Raw genomic sequence first — 20,063 nt, forward strand, 5'->3', positions numbered from 1 at the left:
AATTGTAAAATATTGTGAGCAGAATTTTTAATTTTTTGACACAGAATAGCCCTCAGGAGTGTATACTGCAGTGCAGATAAGCCCTTGAACAGTTTCTTAATAGCTACAGATACATTTCCCACTAGTCTCTAGAAACTATAACTTTAGATATCACACTGGTCAGTAAGAACACTATGGATAAACTGCTTTTCACTGTTTGTTAATAAATCTTTAGAATAATACAGATTTGAGCATGCATATATAATCCTGCATTTCACAGGTCTCTCCAATCTGTGCAATCTTAGTTCATCTCCCTTGTGTATATGCATTATGATACATTCTTTAATTACATGATCACAGATGTCTTTTTTTCACAGGACCCTTACCTCCTTCAATGAGCCGGACAGATGGTGCTCACTGAATGGGTGACTAGTTAATATGTCATTTAGTATCACATGCATTATTTACTGCACACTATCCAAAATCCACACTGAATTGTCAGTTTTCTCATGTGTTTTTCTATGATCCCATCTTTTCTTACTTACTTACAAACTTTAGGTTTCAGAGTAACAGCCGTGTTAGTCTGTATTTGCAAAAAGAATCATAGAATCATAGAATATCAGGGTTGGAAGGGACCCCAGAAGGTCATCTAGTCCAACCCCCTGCTTGAAGCAGGACCAATTCCCAGTTAAATCATCCCAGCCAGGGCTTTGTCAAGCCTGACCTTAAAAACCACTAAGGAAGGAGATTCTACCACCTCCCTAGGTAACGCATTCCAGTGTTTCACCACCCTCTTAGTGAAAAAGTTTTTCCTAATATCCAATCTAAACCTCCCCCACTGCAACTTGAGACCATTACTCCTCGTTCTGTCATCTGCTACCATTGAGAACAGTCTAGAGCCATCCTCTTTGGAACCCCCTTTCAGGTAGTTGAAAGCAGCTATCAAATCCCCCCTCATTCTTCTCTTCTGCAGGCTAAACAATCCCAGCTCCCTCAGCCTCTCCTCATAAGTCATGTGTTCTAGACCCCTAATCATTTTTGTTGCCCTTCGCTGGACTCTCTCCAATTTATCCACATCCTTCTTGTAGTGTGGGGCCCAAAACTGGACACAATACTCCAGATGAGGCCTCACCAATGTTGAATAGAGGGGAACGATCACGTCCCTCGATCTGCTCGCTATGCCCCTACTTATACATCCCAAAATGCCATTGGCCTTCTTGGCAACAAGGGCACACTGCTGACTCATATCCAGCTTCTCATCCACTGTCACCCCTAGGTCCTTTTCCGCAGAACTGCTGCCTAGCCATTCGGTCCCTAGTCTGTAGCGGTGCATTGGATTCTTCCATCCTAAGTGCAGGACCCTGCACTTATCCTTATTGAACCTCATCAGATTTCTTTTGGCCCAATCCTCCAATTTGTCTAGGTCCCTCTGTATCCTATCCCTCCCCTCCAGTGTATCTACCACTCCTCCCAGTTTAGTATCATCCGCAAATTTGCTGAGAGTGCAATCCATACCATCCTCCAGATCATTAATGAAGATATTGAACAAAACCGGCCCCAGGACCGACCCTTGGGGCACTCCACTTGATACCGGCTGTCAACTAGACATGGAGCCATTGATCACTACCCGTTGAGCCCGACAATCTAGCCAGCTTTCTACCCACCTTATAGTGCATTCATCCAGCCCATACTTCCTTAACTTGCTGACAAGAATACTGTGGGAGACCGTGTCAAAAGCTTTGCTAAAGTCAAGAAACAATACATCCACTGCTTTCCCTTCATTCACAGAACCAGTAATCTCATCATAAAAGGCGATTAGATTAGTCAGGCATGACCTTCCCTTGGTGAATCCATGCTGGCTGTTCCTGATCACTTTCCTCTCATGCAAGTGCTTCAGGATTGATTCTTTGAGGACCTGCTCCATGATTTTTCCAGGGACTGAGGTGAGGCTGACTGGCCTGTAGTTCCCAGGATCCTCCTTCTTCCCTTTTTTAAAGATGGGCACTACATTAGCCTTTTTCCAGTCATCCGGGACTTTCCCCGTTCGCCACGAGTTTTCAAAGATAATGGCCAATGGCTCTGCAATCACAGCCGCCAATTCCTTCAGCACTCTCGGATGCAACTCGTCCGGCCCCATGGACTTGTGCACGTCCAGCTTTTCTAAATAGTCCCTAACCACCTCTACCTCCACAGAGGGCTGGCCATCTATTCCCCATGTTGTGATGCCCAGCACAGCAGTCTGGAAGCTGACCTTGTTAGTGAAAACAGAGGCAAAAAAAGCATTGAGTACATTAGCTTTTTGCACATCGTCTGTCACTAGGTTGCCTCCCTCATTCAGTAAGGGGCCCACACTTTCCTTGGCTTTCTTCTTGTTGCCAACATACCTGAAAAAACCCTTCTTGTTACTCTTAACATCTCTTGCTAGCTGCAGCTCCAGGTGCGATTTGGCCCTCCTGATATCATTCCTACATGCCCGAGCAATATTTTTATACTCTTCCCTGGTCATATGTCCAACCTTCCACTTCTTGTAAGCTTCTTTTTTATGTTTAAGATCCGCTAGGATTTCACCATTAAGCCAAGCTGGTCGCCTGCCATATTTACTATTCTTTCGACTCATTGGGATGGTTTGTCCCTGTAACCTCAACAGGGATTCCTTGAAATACAGCCAGCTCTCCTGGACTCCTTTCCCCTTCAAGTTAGTCCCCCAGGGGATCCTGGCCATCCGTTCCCTGAGGGAGTCGAAGTCTGCTTTCCTGAAGTCCAGGGTCCGTATCCTGCTGCTTACCTTTCTTCCCTGCGTCAGGATCCTGAACTCAACCAACTCATGGTCACTGCCTCCCAGATTCCCATCCACTTTTGCTTCCCCCACTAATTCTACCCGGTTTGTGAGCAGCAGGTCAAGAAAAGCGCCCCCCCTAGTTGGCTCCTCTAGCACTTGCACCAGGAAATTGTCCCCTACGCTTTCCAAAAACTTCCTGGATTGTCTATGCACCGCTGTATTGCTCTCCCAGCAGATATCAGGAAAATTAAAGTCACCCATGAGAATCAGGGCATGCGATCTAGTAGCTTCCGTGAGCTGCCGGAAGAAAGCCTCATCTACCTCATCTCCCTGGTCCGGTGGTCTATAGCAGACTCCCACCACTACATCACTCTTGTTGCACACACTTCTAAACTTAATCCAGAGACACTCAGGTTTTTCTACAGTTTCGTACCGGAGCTCTGAGCAGTCATACTGCTCCCTTACATACAGTGCTACTCCCCCACCTTTTCTGCCCTGCCTGTCCTTGTGGCAGTACTTGTGGCAGCTTAGAGACTAACCAATTTATTTGAGTATAAGTGAGCTACAGTGCTCAAATAAATTGGTTAGTCTCTAAGGTGCCACAAGTACTCCTTTTCTTTTTACAAACTTTAATGACCTTATCTGCACACAGTGGAACTAAGACACTGATTAAAGTAAAGAATGTCAACTAACTTTGGCTGCCCAATTTGGGAAGACTTGGACCTGATTTTCTCAGGGCTAATCTACACTAGAAGCACTACAGCGGCGCATCTGTGCCGATGTAACTCTGCCGCTGTAACGCTGCTAATGCAGACGCTTTGTGCCGACAGGCGAGAGCTCTCCCATCAGTATGATTACTCCACCTCCCCGAGCGGCAGTAGCTATGTTGATGGGAGAGCTTCTCCCGCCAACATAGCGTTGTCCACACATAGGTCAGTGTAATTTATGTCACTCGGGGGTGGCTTTTTCACACCGTTGAATGACTTAAATTATACCGAAGTAAGCACTAGTGTGTACAAGCCCTCAGAGTACGTATACAGTAGAACCTCAGAGTTACGAACACCAGAGTTATGAACTTACTGGAAGTACACAATCAGGCAACAGCAGAGACAAAAAAAAGCGCAAATACAGTATAGTACTATGTTAAACATAAGCTATTAAAAAATAAAGGGAAATTTTTTAAAAAAATTGACAAGATAAGGATACTGTCTCTGCTTCTTTCATTTAAATTAAGATGGTTAAAATCATCGTTTTCCTTCTGCAAGTTTCCAAGCTATATTAAGTCAATGTTCAATTGTAAACTTTTGGAAGAACAACCACAACATTTTGTTCAGAGTTACGAACATATCAGCGTTACGAACATCCTCTGTTCCTAAGGAGTTCATAACGTTGATGTTCTATTGTATGTTTAAAACTAGGTTCCCAATGACTTAATTTGCAAATACAAGTGCTCAGGACTTCTGCAAATCAGACGGTGGGTTCTCAAGTTGGACGTGCAGAAAACAAATACACAGTGGTCATCTGAAAATTGCGGTTCCAGTGCAATAGTGGGCCTCAGTGATAGAAATAGGGACAGAATCTAAATCTTCAAGGTGGCATTTCACTACCTTAATTATAAGACCGTCTTGTTTAATTCCTGTACTTTCTGGCCTCATTCACAACATACCCTTCCAACTTCCTCAACATGAGGCAGAAATCTAACAGACATCAGCCTCATTCATTACACATTCCCGACTTATTCCTAAGGCACAGTCTGTCCTGTACACTGAATGAGGCACGGGTGACATGGGGAAAAAGTAGAATGTAACTGTGTAATTAAAGACTGTATAATAATGCACATGCATGAGAGGGTTAATTAAGGTCACATGGGCAACCTTCATTATGGCCTTTCCCAACTCTTGAATGCTTGATTCTGCAAACTTTAATTGTCTTTTAACTGAGGGTGTATCTACACTAGAAACCTAAGTCAACCTACTATAGTAATAGTAATTACTGCGGTAGTGCATGTTCACACTACTCTCCTTGGGTCGGTGGTGCATGTCCTCACCAGGAGCACTTCCACTGACTTAAGACTGGGCTCTCAGCTCCTCTGGCAGCTCCCTGCTGGGAGCCTGGCTGCCCCACAGCCTCCTGGGCTCCTGGTGGGCTGCTGCTCCTCATTCCCCGCTGGGAGCAGGGGTAGCCACCCAGGTCTTCTTGCCTCCCCGTTCCCTTCTGGGAGCAGGGGAGAGGGAAGCCACTTAGGGATCCTCACATCCACATTGCCCGTGGGGGAGAAAGCTGCCCAGAGCTTCTTGGACCCCCTCCCCCACCCACTCCCTGCTGAAATCTGTCCAGCCTAGTCAATTTCACAGTTTCTTGCCCCTTCTTCCAGCTGAGAGAGAGAGTGTTTGTGTGGAGGGGGCGGGGAAGAGCCACCCAGACTTCTCACCCTGGCTCCTGGCAGGGGGAGAAGTAGTCCAGGCTTCTCAGTCTGTCTCCCTACAGGGTCCAGCTGCAGGGCTTTTCACCCCAGCTCCTTCCAGGAAGTGGATGGGAAGCTGCCCAAGCTTCTTGCCCTGGCTCCCAGACTGGAGTGGTGTCCAGCCACCCAAGCTCTCCAGAGGAGCCAGGGGCAGCTGGGCTCTAGCTCCTGGCTTTCTTGTCAATTTCATGGCTCCTGCCGTGAAACTGACAAGACAGCCAACTGCAGATGTAAGTAACACACCATCTACTCAGACACTGCATCACCCTAACTACACTGACATAAGCCCTACACCGCTCATGGAGGTGGCGTTATTAAGTTGGTGTAGTAGGGCACTTACATCAGCGAGAGCAAGGCTGTTGTGTAGACATTGGCAATTAGGTTGAGGTAATCTGCCTTACATTGTGTAGTGTAGACCAGTCAATAGTTATATGTAATTTCATAAGCTTTTTTAAAAAAAATTAAAAGAACAAAAATTTCATCATGTGGAACTACAATGGCCTCTTCCACATGCACCTCCAGCAGGGCTGGAATCTTTCAATCCAAAGCAACTGCCTTTATCGCCTGAGCTAACAGAGTGAGCGACAGCAGTAGTAGGCTTATTATTGTCTATGTGACTCTGCAACTAGAAGGGGATGGAGATATGCTTTGCCAGAGTTTCATAGCTATTTGGAAAACATTCAAGATGCCTGAGTTCAATTCCAGGTTCTGTAGGTGTGGGTGTGTTATCGTGGTCACAAACCATCGTTGTCTCCTCCCGTTACTCCTTCCCCATTCCCACTGCTCTTATCCTCCTGCCTCTCTCGCTGTTCTTACTTCCCCACTTCTTCCTATTCCTCACCCCAGTCTTCTGCTCCCACTTCCTAATCTCCTCCCCTCCAGCTCCTATTTGTGTACATTTGCTCAGCATTTCTTTGCTCTATCCCATCCACGGTTCCCCATTCCTCTGCATTCAAGTCAGACAGCCTTTTCCTTCTCCTCCATTCTGCCCACAGGCAGTTAGCAAAACAGAGTGCCCAGAAGCGACAGTCTCTCTAGCACAACAGCAGCCTGCAGCAGCTAGGAAGCAACAATTTTAAGAAAAGGGTTGCACAGCCCCTTGAGCTCTGGGATGAAGCATGCTCAGTTGCTCTATGACAGGGATCTCAAACTCAAATGACCACGAGGGCCACATGAGGACTAGTACATTGGCCCAAAAGCCGCATCACTGACCCCCGCCCCCGCTGCTCCGGCCCCGCCCCCACTCCACCACTTCCATGAGGCCCTGCCCCTGCCCCACCTCTTCCCTGCCCCCATTCCAACCCCTTCCCTGCCTGCCTGCCTGCCCTGCCCCTGGGCCGCTCCGGGAAGCGGCTGGAACCTTGGGGGATGGTGGGGGCACGGGGTCTGTGGGAACGGGAAACCGCGGCCAATGGGAGCTTCGGGGGAAGTACCTGGAGGTGCGGCCAGGGCAACACACAGACCCCTATGTCTCCCTCCCCCAGGTCCCGGCTGCTTCCTGGAGCAGCGCAGGGCAGGGCCAGGCCGGAGCCGCTCTAGGTAAATGCTGGGGGGCTGCAGGGAGCTGGCGGGCCACAGAAAATAACCCTGTGGGCCTCATGTGGCCCATGTGTTTGAGACCCCTGCTCTATGAGGATGGTGTATGTGACTAGGCAACAAAATGGCAGATGAAATTTAATGTTGATCAATGCAAAGTAATGGACATTGGAAAACATAATCCTAACTATACATACACAATGATGGGGTCTAAATTAGCTGTTACCACTCAAGAAAGAGATCTTGGAGTCATTGTGGATAGTTCTTTGAAATCATCCACTCAATGTGCAGAGGCAGTGAAAAAAGCAAACAGAATGTTGGGAAAGGGATAGATAATAAGAAAGGGATATCAAGAAAGGGACAGATAAGAAGACAGAAAATATAATATTGCCTCTATATAAATCCATAATACGCCCACACCTTGAATACTGTGTGCAGATGTGGTCGCCCCATCTCAAAAAAGATATATTGGAATTGGAAAAGGTTCAGAAAAGGTCAACAAAAATTATTAGGGGTATAGAACGGCTTCTGTATGAGGAGAGATTAATAAGACTGGGACTTTTCAGCTTGGAAAAGAGACAACTAAAGGAGGATATAGAGGTCTATAAAATCATGAGTGGTATAGAGAAAGTAAGGAAGGAAGTGTTATTTACTCCTTCTCATAATACAAGAACAAGGGGCCACCAAATGAAACTAATAGGTTTAAAACAAACACAAGAAAGTTTTTTTTCATGCAACACACTGTCAACCTCTGGAACTCCTTGCCAGACAGTGTTGTGAAGACCAACACTATAACAGGGTTCAAAAGGGAGCTAGATAGATTCATGGAAGACAGGTCCATCAATGGCTATTAGCCAGGAAGGGCAGGAATGGTGTCCTTAGCCTTTGTTTGCCATAAACTGGCATTTGGTGACAGGGCATGGATCACTTGATGATAACCTGTCTGTTCATTCCCTTTGGGGTACCTGCCATTGGCCACTATCAGAGAACAGGATACTGGTCTTGATGGACCTTTGGTCTGACCCAGTATGGCCGTTCTTATGTGTGCTCCACTTGGCAGGAAGGAACGGTGAGGTACTGGAGCATGCTCAGGGTAGACAGAATCTTTGGAGAACTTAGCTACCAAACTCTAACCATGCTCTCCAGAACATGAGGTTTTTCGGAGGCTTATAATGAGAGAGAATTTTCACAACAACAACAAAAGGCATAGGCTTGATGACGGAGCGACCCTTCTGCCAAATTTCAAATCCCTACTCCAAAGCATGGAGGCATTAGAGTTTCTCACTAAAACTGTTAGTTAAAAAAAAAAAATTCTACATGGACAATTCAGTGTGTTTTCCACCTCCTAACATTCTCAGAAATGGCTTAACTCCAATAACTGAACCTTCCCCAAAAAATATCAGCATGAGGCAGCCTACTAGCATGGAGAAATTTAGGCTGAACAGTTTAAGTTGGGCAAAGTCATAAGCCACTGAAACCAAAGTCTTATAAGGAGAAATGGGAGAGGGTGGCGACCTAATAATGGGCAGCCCTATCTTCACCGTCTCACTGTGGTCCCACTTCAGTGAGGTGGAAGAGCTTGTTTTAGTGGCTTATCCAGACTGTGAAAAGATTTATCTAAATTGAAACTGCAGCAGGACCAGCCAATGTATCCAGGTGAACAGGGGCTCAAGGCGCGGGAACAGATGGGGGGATTCAAGGTCCGGAAAAATGACAGCTCCTGCGTTCCCTCTCTTCTCCCTTCCCAAGCTCCCCACCGCCTGCCTCAGTAGGGCCCTGAGCACGCAGGGAGCCAGGCTGGCTGCCATCATCAGTACAGGGGTCCCTGCAGGGGAAATCCTGGTCGGGGCCTGTTGCGCTGGAACAGGCCAGCGGGGTCCCAGCAGCTGAGCGCAGGCAGAGCCCGGCATTTTCTTACTTTCACCGCTGTAAATTACCAAGAAACAGCGGCTCAGGCCCCGCCCAGGCCCTGTCCTGGCCCCAGCTTTTGAGAGCGCCGCAGCTGGAGTCCAGGCAGCGCGAGCCGCTGCTCTGCTTCCTGTCACTCCGTAGGGCCAACAGGGAAGCGGGAACAGTCTTGCGCCGGCTGCTCCGTGCTGCGGGGTGGGGGTCGGGGTCGGGGCGAGAGGCGGCGGCAGCAGCCGCAGCGGCACCAGCTACTCGTGCTTCCGCGCGGCCTACAGCAACCGCCGCGCTCTCAAGTACGTTCCGCGGAGCGGAGGGGGTGGCAGCACCAGCAACGGCCGCGCCCCCAACGGTCAGAGGGGCAGTCGCTTCTCCTCCCACGCCTGGGTTCAGGGCCCATCCCCTGTCTCTGAGCGCTGGGGGCGGCCCTGCTGCGGCGGTGTGTCACGCGCAGGCCCCGCCCGCTCTCGGTGCGTGCGGGGGGCGGAGCGCGTTGCTCTCTGGCGGCAGCAGCAGGGGCCGGTGGTGGCCGGTCGCGGGCTCCGCGCTCTCAGAGCTCAGTTTGCGCGCGGCGCCGTCCCTGTTGCCAGGTCTGTGGCGCGGGGCAGCGGCGCTCTTGCCAGGAGGCGGCGGCGGCGGACTTCGGCGCCGCTCAGAGGCAGCCCGGGGGAGCGGAGCAGCGCAGCTGGGGTGCTGCGGGGGTTGGTCCCGCAGCGCCGCCCCTCACTCCTCTGCTCGGAGATAACTAGTAGCGGAGGTGGGGGGAAGCCTGCTCCGCTCCCGGAAACTCTCGGCGTCTCTCGGGCAGGTGGCGCAGGGGCCTGAGCGCAGCCGGAGCTGGGGAACTTCGGGGATTTGGGGCCGTCGCGTGAGGACACCCGCAGCAGTTTCCCGGCCGGAGGAAACTTTTCCCTGTGAGCCGCGGCAGGCAGCGGGCCCGGTGGAGCCAGCGAGCGCCCCCAGAAGTTGAACGAGCGCTGTCCGAGCCCCGGCCGGGGAGCTGCTGGGCGGCGGGGCCCCGCTGCCTGCGGACATGAAGCTGAGCAGGCAGTTCACGGTGTTCGGCAGCGCGATCTTCTGCGTCGTGATTTTCTCCCTCTACCTGATGCTGGACAGGGGCCACTTCGACCATCCAAAAAGCCCCCGCCGGGAGGGCACCTTCCCCAAGGTGAGCGGGGCAGAGGGCACCGGGGAGGGCGCTGCTGCCGGCGGAAGGGGGCGAGTTCGGGACAGCGGTTTTAAAGGGTGGGTGGGCGAGTTACTCGACTTTCCTTTTCCCCCAGTGCTGCTGGCTGGAGGTGCGACAGCCGCCTCCCCTCCAGGTGCCCGGGGGGCAGGTTAGGTCTAGCAGCTTCCTGAGCGCTGTGGAGGAGGTGTTGTGCCTTTGGGGCATCAGCCCCGCCTCGTGAAACCTTAGCGCCAGCTGGGTGCTGGGACTGGCGGACGGTCAGGGTAGGGGGTGCGGGGCTGGGCTGAGTTCCCGTATTTGTGTCGTTCATGCGCGGAGTAGGGAAGAGATCGGTGCAATGAGAACTACCCACTCTAGGTTTACAAACGTGCATTTGAAACTGCAGTTGTGGCATTGGCGCAGGACCAACAGTGTCTCTGCTGCTGCCCCTGCTGAGTGCAGGCACACATCTGACGTGTGGTTGACTTTGTCGGTTTATGTCGCCGTGGGCAGCTGATAAAGAGTTAAGGGAACATAAAAAAACCCAGTCTTCATTCCCAAGAGGTTTTCTGTATCAATGAAATTAAAACAGTTTGTCAGTGGAGATGTCGTCCTGTCTGCTGTTAACCGTTGTGGCATTCTGTAGGAAAATGAACCTGTTAAGTTTTGTTGTTATAGGGGTTAGTTTAGGTGCAAACCACCTGTTTGAGAGGAGGACCTAATGCCATAGTGTCTTCTAAATGTTGATTTTGTTTGCAGCAGATATGTAACTGAGGTAATGTAAAACGTCATACTTCCTAGGTTAGCTGTGTGATGCTCAATTATGTGCTGTTCATCTTAACTGTGCAAACAAGACTTTTCTATGACTTAACAGCTTAGCTCATGTTCTGTAAAGTTAGTAAGTAGAACCAAAGATGTAAGGTTTATTCTTAAGTGCTAGTTCTCAGAATCCAGAAGTTCAAATAATTGTTAAAGACATTATTATTTGTTAATTTTTATCCTTGAGTTCAGCTATCTGGATCAACAGGTAGGTCTATTCTAAAGAAAAATTGATTTTGTATTGGTCTTTTTTTTTTTTTTTGCCCCCAAGAGTTACTTTGGGCTGTTTACTGGCTATTATTCATAACAGCATTGCATGTTACATGAGGATTATAAAGTACAGAAAGGCGTTTGTAGCCCTTCACTTTTTCTTGCTTTTTGTGTGGGAGAGAAATTTAAACGCTATTTACATTGTGTTACTGTTGATCTAGGAGATATTTATCTAGAAAGGAAAAATGTGGCTTGCAGTTCAGTTTAAAAAAAACCAAAAACCTAAACCAACAAAAAGAATCCAAACTGGTAAATGAGTGATTGAGAATTTGTGTATTTCTGTTGCTTTAATATGGAAAATTTTTAAATGTTACAACCAGTATAGAGTCCTGAAATACATATTCATATTTCTTTTTGATGTAACTAAAAGGAACAGTGCTTTTCCAATAAGGTGGTGTGCTTTGCAAACTGCCACTTAAAACAAAATAACCACCTCCCCTCACTCTTTTGTAAAACAGCAGAATACTGACATCATATATCTGCGGAAAGATAAAATCCCTGTTGCCTTTTCAGTAATCTGTCAAGATAAAGTACAAAAGGTCAAGCAAAAGGCACAGCATTTTTATATTTTCCCTTATTTTCAGAAACAAACCAAAAATTTCCTTTAAGACCCCAAGAAAGTTGAAGTAAACAGATAAATCTTCAAATGTTTTATTTAAAAAAAATAAAATGCCTTATTTCTTGAGTACAATATCTTAACTGTTCAGTTACTGCTAAAATAATAGTAGTAACAAACTAAAAAGAACAGGGGGGTAAAAAGCAAAACATTGACACCACTTGGGTGTGAAAGAAGGGTACAGACCTGCTATAGTCTCTCTAAATCAGGGATCGGCAGCCTTTGACATGTGGCCTGTCAGGGAAATCTGCCAGCACATCCCTTAGCCTGCGCCGCTTCCCGCAGCCCCCAGTGGCCTGGAATGGTGAACTGTACACGTGGGAGCTGTGATCCGCCGACGCTGCAGGTAAACAAACCATCCTGGCCCATCAGTAGATTTCCCTGATGGGCTGCATGCTAAAGGTTGCCAATCCCTGCTCTAAATTTAAGTTATGGATTAGAGTCTGACCACAAACTTTTCTGGAAGGAAAGGAGAGAGGAGAGAAGGATGCAGATACTGCGAAGTAAACGGCTAAAGTCCAGAAAAAATGCCAGAAAAGGAACATGTTTGTTCATTTTCTTTTATATCGTCATACAGTAATTTCAGGGCCTGAAAAAAATTAGGACATGTAAGTGAATATGAAAGATTTGGCGGGGATTCTCATTGTCCACAATCAGTACCTTGGTGTTGGGATTCCTGCCAGTGTGCTGTGTCTCACTTATTTTAGCATTTGGATAGCAGATATGTAAATTTACAGTTGCCTCCCCCACCAACCTATTCTGGTTCCTAAAAGAGAGAGTACTTCTCTTCTCCCTACTAGGCCCCCCGGCCTCCAATATCTTGTTTGCTGTGGGGGGGGAGGAGACAGTGTTTTTGCTACTCTTGCTAATAGCATCTAGGGTGGTTCTCTCTTACTGTAGTATCCCCACCCATCCTGTAGTTTGGGTCCTTCTGAGTGGAAAGCTTCAGTTCTTGTTTCTGCTGCTTATATTTTATTTCCCCAAGCAGTTACAGATGAAACTGATGTTGTTTTTGTCAAACATTTTTTTTTGCTGCCCACAGGGTTCTGAGTAGTAGCAGTGAAAACTGAAAAGACTAGTAGTTTTGCACTTTTATTACAATTTGGGAAAGCTATGACACTTATCAGGCACCCGTTAATCCCAGTGATATGTTAGCTTGAGGTTGATATGAAAGTTGAGGATGTGAGGCAAAAGCCACCAGCAAGATTTAAGGACAACAGTCCTAGTGGCACCTCAACTGACTTGATTTTGTCAGTTCACTGTTGCTGTCAGGGTTCAGAATAGCATCTGTTAAACTGACCAGTGTCTTGTCAATTTCATGCTGCTGCTGCAGTTTTGCAAAGCAAGAAATAGCAGTATACTGTTTAGGGCCGGGCTCAGGGACATAACACACAGTATTTTATTAACGTTTGGAAGTTTATCTTCACAGATGTTAGATAATTAATTTTTATAAAAACCAAAAGCTGCTGCAGAAATTGATGGCTTAGAGCTCTCTATTTGCTTCCCACTCACCAGTGGTGAATTAACTTTTCCAGCCCTGTGTCCAGCCCTCCACAGTGGTCAGAAATAGTATGGATGCTACAAGTTTCATGCCCTCAGGGTTGTGAATTGTGACATTTCCTTCTCCAACCCCGTATGGCTGAAGCTGTTGTCTAGGTAGAGAAACTGAGATCTTTGCAGGTAATCTCTTGAACAGATTTGGTTGTTTCTGTGTTCTAGAAACTAGAATTACCATAAAGCAGATTTTCATTGTATTTTCTTGAACTCTATATGACCTCTTCACCTATATTAAATCATCTCTACGTCTAAATAGGTTGGCTGACATGTAAACCTGAAACTCCCTCAGTATCCATATCCTCCCGTCCCCATGTTTACCTCACATGTTTACCTGTTAAAACTTCAACTTGCCTTATCTACACTAAAATTTTAATGTTAGTTAACACGGTAGCTAACACATGCTAAAAATGCATTTTCTTCCTAGTGAAGACAAGGACTTTGTCTTCATTACGGAAAAGTGATTAATATGTTCGTTAGTATAAGTTAAAATATCCCTTTTTTCTAAGTGTAGGAATGGCCTTTGTTTACTTAAGTTGTAAATCTTCAGGGCAGACATTCTCTTTTCTGTGTTTGTATGGCACCCAGCACAATGGAGCCCCAATCCCAATTTGAGGTCATTTGGCACTTCCATAAAATAAATATTTATTACTGATAATAATTAGTTAAAATTGTCTTGTGAACAAGATGGTCCTAATGACAATCTGATGCTTAAATTGCTGCCCTGTTACAATGACTAACATGAAGTAAGTAACAGGCTCGTGAGTATTGGATGTGTGTGGTGGATTAAATGGAGGTTTTAAAGATCATAGCCTCAGTTCTGTTTCTGCCAAACTGAGCTAGTTGCAGGAATATAGGATGACAAAGGTGGCTGCATCTTTGCATGTCCTGGTATTCTTGGCCTGGCTCCTAGTAGATGTTATACTTTGCTTCCATGAGCTGTCCACCTGCTGAGAATAGCCAGAGTGCAAAGGTGCTCCTCCTCTCTAGCATGTTCCCTATGCTGGGAGCAGGGGAGAGGGCGAGAGTAAAGCTGTCCTGGAAGCTTTTCATTGGCTTGTGAGCCCCCTTTATGCTGGGGCCTTTCTCTGGGTGGTGCTTCTGTGTGGTTTGTAACCCCTCTCGTGCTGCAGGAGTACTATGGAAAGGCAGTTGAAAACCAAAATTTGGGCCCCAAGTGTTTGAATTGCACGCCAAAGCAGTTAGATCACCAAAGAAAATAAAGTGGCACAAGCATAACACACCAATCCCAGAATACTGACTCCAAGTGGACTAGTTTAGGTTTTGTTCAGTAGGCTTTAAGGTAAGCATATTATTTTTACACCATATTACTATTTTTTTGGGCTCTTCTTTCCCAGGCCTGTCTAAAGTTTAGCCTTTCTGGTCCTAGGATTCAGAACTCCTCCCTTTTTAGTGCTTTAATCTGCAGTTAGTTGTCATTTCCAGGTAGCTTGAAGTCAGGGATAATTAAAAGCCTTAATCTGGCCCGGGCTAGCTGACTCCAGCTCATGGGGCTTGGGCTGCCTCAGGCTGCGGGGCTGTTTAATTGCAGTGTCGACAAACAGGCTCGGGCTGCAGCCCAGGGTCTGGGACACTCTCACCTTGCAGGGTTCCATGGTCAGCCTCTCTAGGTTTCTCCTCTCTCCAAGTTGCTTTATGGCTGCTATAGTGTCTTTCCAGATAATGCAGCTAGGGATTCATTCTATAGAGACTAAATTTTAAGCTCTCTTGTACAGGTTTCTATCTTGATTTAAGGTTAGTTTGTTAAACTGTAGGCAAGGGCTGGAGTGCTGCAGTAGTGTGTATATCCAAGGAGTGTGTCTGTCTGTCTGTTTCTCTCTCTCCCTGCTAAATAATAGGGTAAGGTTCCTCTCACAGGCATAGTTATGTGAGAATTGTTCATCATGCTGTCTTAGTCAAATTTAGGCCAACACTCTCTGCTCACCGTTGTATAGTGGCAGAAAATCTAAAGAAAACAAATCATTCAGTGAATCTTTCATCTTAGTCAGTATGGAATCAGTAAGCCACACCACATGAACTATACAATCCTTGGATATACCTATGAACTCTGCATTGACTTCCAGTATTGGAAGTGCCCTAAAGTGACTGAGTTGGTAAAAGGCATGATTTTCTGAGTATATATTCAGCTACAAAAACCTCAGACCTATGGCAAGAGGAAAGACAAAATAAGAGATACTTATTGCAATACTATATATATATATATATATATATATATATATATATATATATATATATATATATATATATATATATACTTGTGCCTGACTGGCTACTGAAAAGTCATCATGAAAGTTTTAGTCCTGACCCAAAATCTGCTCTTAGCATGATTATTTTATATAAAAAGCGTTGTTAAGAAAATATTAAAGCTGCACAGTTCATAGAATCATAGAATATCAGGGTTGGAAGGGACCTCAGGAGGCCATCTAGTCCAACCCCCTGCTCAAAGCAGGAGCGATCCCCAATTAAATCATCCCAGCCAGGGCTTTGTCAAGCCTGACCTTAAAACTTCTAAGGAAGGAGATTCCACCACCTCCCTAGGTAACGCATTCCAGTGTTTCACCACCCTCCTAGTGAAAAAGTTTTTCCTAATATCCAACCTAAATCTCCCCCACTGCAACTTGAGACCATTACTCCTTGTCCTGTCATCCGCTACCACTGAGAATAGTCTAGATCCATCCTTTTTGGAACCACCTTTCAGGTAGTTGAAAGCAGCTATCAAATCTCAACTCATTCTTCTCTTCTGTAGACTAAACAATCCCAGTTCCCTCAGCCTCTCCTCGTAAGTCATGTGTTCCACTCCCCTAATCATTTTTGTTGCCCTCCGGTGGACCTTTTCCAATTTTTCCACATCCCCACACTACAAGAAGGATGTGGATAAATTGGAGAGAGTCCAGCGAAGGGCAACAAAAATGATTAGGGGTCTGGAACACATGAGTTATGAGGAGAGGCTGAGGGAACTGGGATTGTTTAGTCTGCAGAAGAGAAAAATGAGGGGGGATTTGATAGCTGTTTTCAACTACCTGAGAGGTGGTTCCAGAGAGGATGGTTCTAGACTATTCTCAGTGGTAGAAGAGGACAGGACAAGGAGTAATGGTCTCAAGTTGCAGTGGGGGAGGTTTAGATTGGCTATTAGGAAAAACTTTCACTAAGAGGGTGGTGAAACACTGGAATGCGTTACCTAGGGAGGTGGTAGAATCTCCTTCCTTAGAAGTTTTTAAGGTCAGGCTTGACAAAGCCCTGGCTGGGATGATTTAGTTGGGGATCGGTCCTGCTTTGAGCAGGGGGTTGGACTAGATGACCTCCTGAGGTCCCTTCCAACCCTGATATTCTATGATTCTATGATTCTTGTAGTGTGGGGCCCAAAACTGGACACAGTACTCCAGATGAGGCCTCACCAATGTCGAATAGAGGGGAACAATCACGTCCCTCGATCTGCTGGCAGTGCCCCTCCTTATACATCCCAAAATGCCATTGGTCTTCTTAGCAACAAGGGCACACTGTTGACTCATATCGAGCTTCTCGTCCACTGTAACCCCTAGGTCCTTTTCTGCAGAACTGCTGCCTAGCCATTTGGTCCCTAGTCTGTAGCTGTGCATCGGATTCTTCCGTCCTAAGTGCAGGACTTTGCACTTGTCCTTGTTGAACCTCATCAGATTTCTTTTGGCCCAGTCCTCCAATTTGTCTAGGTCCCCCTGTATCCTATCCGTACCTTCCAGCGTATCTACCACTCCTCCCAGTTTAGTGTCGTCTGCAGACTTGCTGAGGGTGCAATCCACACCATCCTCCAGATCATTAATGAAGATATTGAACAAAACCGGCCCCAGGACCGACCCTTGGGGCACTCCGCTTGATACCGGCTGCCAACTAGACATGGAGCCATTGATCACTATCCGTTGAGCCCGACAATCTAGCCAATTTTCTACCCACCTTATAGTGCATTCATCCAGCCCATACTTCTTTAACTTGCTGACAAGAATACTGTGGGAGACAGCGTCAAAAGCTTTGCTGAAGTCAAGGAACACCACGTCCACTGCTTTCCCTTCATCCACAGAACCAGTTAAGTACTCCTATGAGAAAATGCAAGAGCTAAGATTTCACAAGTAATCTGAATTCTGATCCATCCTGCATATGCACTTAATTATATGTTCCTGTACACTCTCAAATATGGTATGGTATACATTTCTGTAACCTTAGATGCACATGTAGCATTTTTCAGTATTTTTTAGTTACTGGCCCATAATGAAATTAATCTCTTTTGACTTAGACTTTTTATTCTTTTTTAGGTATGTATTTTAGTAATTTTGTCAGCACCCATGTACTATACTCTTCAACCATCAGCACAGCTTATGTTGCTTGTCTCAGCACTGAATTGTACCTAAGTTCACTGTTAACTTAGTTTTGAAGTTAAATGGCCTATATTAATTAGTACATGTTCACTGTCATGATTGTGATGATCCCAGGAGTCTGTGTACCACTTATGAAATTGTTGTCATGGAATGCCTCTCTGTGGAATCTGCCATTTTGCAGACCACATACAATATCCTTACCAGACCAGGGACAATGGATTGGTTGTTGGACCTCTATTATGGTGGAAACACCTTGAGACAAAAGGCTGGCTCCTACCCTTTAGAATTGATTTACCAGGGGAGAGGTTGCCAGGAAACGAAGTCACTTGCTAAGGGTAGTCACCTGTTGAGGCTGATTAGGAGCCACCTGACAAGGGAAGCTGAAGGTTGTAAGAGAGAGCATCTCTTAGTAGCCATGGTAGAGAGAAGAGACCAGAGATTCCATATTCTGGATGAGAAGTCACATGAAGGAGGGCAGGGGCCATAGACTCTGGCATATGCCCAAATTACGATTTGGAGTGGTTAAGAAACGGAAGCAGGGAAAATGCGTATAGGTCTGTTTATTATTTTGTCTAGATCTGTATATTTCTTATGCTAAGTAATTAGTAATGGTGCTCTAGAATTCTGTGCAAAATCTGTTTTTCTTTTTGCTACTGTGTAGTCCTGAAGAACTAAACTGTAACCCAGAAAGTTTAGGCCTTCAGTGGAATTCTGGGGAACGTTTAAGAGCTTTTAGGGAGGGTTCGGGGAAACAGTACTGGTTTCAGGACCTAGATATTGTACCATGGGGTACCCACAGCCAAGAGATGTCAGACACGAAGTCTGCACCTGAGTGCTTACCAAGAGGTCCAAAGCCAGGGACAGTGCCTAAACTCTTCCTAGCTTCCAATAAGCTAAGGGCATGTGGGATTCAGGTTTTGGCTTTCCTCACAGCAGTCTGGAATCTGTTACAGTAGTATGCTGTCTAAGTGTGGTTTAGGGTTTAGGTTTTCAATGAGCTTTCTGGCATACAAAGTATTATACAGTGCTACAAAATGGTACATGTCTGTGTGAAAGGATGTAGAAAAATTGTATGATTCTGTATTTGAGAAACAGTTTGAATACCAAACTTTAGTGTATAACATGTGTTCCCAGAGAGCTGAGTTAAGGTGGTTGGTGCATATAACCTTAACATTTCAGGTTTCAGAGTAGCAGCCGTGTTAGTCTGTATTCGCAAAAAGAAAAAGAGTACTTGTGGCACCTTAGAGACTAACCAATTTATTTGAGCACATGCATCCGATGAAGTGAGCTGTGGCTCACGAAAGCTTATGCTCAAATAAATTTGTTAACCTTAACATTGTCATTTCTTGACTTTTGAGTGCTGAAATGTGCAAGCATAATCACATTTTGGTGTGGTATACTCGAGGCTTTAAGAGTGAAGAAGACCACAAAAAGGGTCTTAATTTGCTAGAGCTTTGAAACTCTGCTGGATTGCACCAAAAAACAGCCCCCCCCTTCCACCCCAAAAATTGGCAACAGCACTTATAAATTCCATAATGTGAAACTCTTCAAATGAGTATCACAGGAGTGGCTTGCACATATGCCTAAAATGCTGTACAGGAAGGAGTCTCTCTTTTGCAAATCTTTGGAGTTGTGGAACTCATAGTCCATTGCAAATCTCACTAAAGTGAAGTAACTATCTATAATGCCTATCTATAATACCTTCACCACAGGGACTGAGCTCATGTCTCATGCTCATGCACGCTTCAAGTAAACTTTTTCGATTATAGAGGAAAATTAGCCAAGTATGGGCAGCATAGCTTTCAGTAGCTACACTGTTTATGGGCTTAGTGAAAAATGATGTACATAAGTACATTTTGTACATATGATTTTTAAAAAGTCATAACTTGGTCAAATAAATAAACATCACTAGAACACTGAAAATTCCCAATTAGAGCTATTTCCGTGCCAAACTTCAACTGTGTACTCCAAGCCATTTCAACTAGACAGCTTTTAAAAAGTACTCAAGTTCCTAAAAGTTGCAATAAAAAAAAATGGTTGGACCATATTTGCTCACACTTAAAAATAACATCTATCAGGTAGAAACTGAGCCTGGAAAATAGCTTGAAAAGTGAAAATTTCAGAAATTATGAAGATGAGAATGGAAGCAATCATCCAGACTTATCTATAGTGGTGGCTGCTATATCTGCTTTAATATAGAGCAATAATATTGTTTTTGTCTGCCCTGTCTCCCCCCAAAAATGCGTTAGGTGAGAGGCAAAGTAGAATCTTGCAGTGTTGCACTAGTCAACAGCAAAAATAAGAAACATTTTGTTATAGAATCTACATTAAATTTAGAACTCTAAAGAGTAATATATTAAAAATAATTTCTCTATTTGTTGCTTTGTTACGTGTTTCATCTTTTGATAGGTTTATTTTTGCCTTCTGCTTTATCTTAAAATATGGATGTCCGTTTTAAGGTGAAACTATAGAAAAAAAATCAAGATCCTTGTTCTGCAATTCGGGGTTCTCAGGGTATGACTTCACTGCAGAGTTAACCTGTGCTCTTACTGGGGGTTTAGCACAAACCTTTTGCCCGGGTTTGTATATGCTTTGAATCTGGGCAT

At 45.6% G+C, this 20,063-nt stretch overlaps 1 protein-coding gene across 1 annotated transcript in view; it reads left to right on the forward strand.

Moving 5' to 3' along the window:
• Positions 1–9,175: 9,175 nt before the first annotated feature.
• MAN2A1 (mannosidase alpha class 2A member 1) overlaps positions 9,176–20,063 on the forward strand; it is a 210,686-nt gene continuing 199,798 nt past the window's right edge. Inside the window, exon 1 of the mRNA XM_077817304.1 lies at positions 9,176–9,831. Within this exon, the coding sequence (XP_077673430.1) occupies positions 9,697–9,831 (135 nt within the window). The 5' untranslated portion in view covers positions 9,176–9,696. The remainder of the gene's footprint in view (positions 9,832–20,063) is intronic.

This window comes from Eretmochelys imbricata, chromosome 5 (assembly GCF_965152235.1).
Source record: "Eretmochelys imbricata isolate rEreImb1 chromosome 5, rEreImb1.hap1, whole genome shotgun sequence".
NCBI lineage: Eukaryota > Metazoa > Chordata > Testudines > Cheloniidae > Eretmochelys > Eretmochelys imbricata.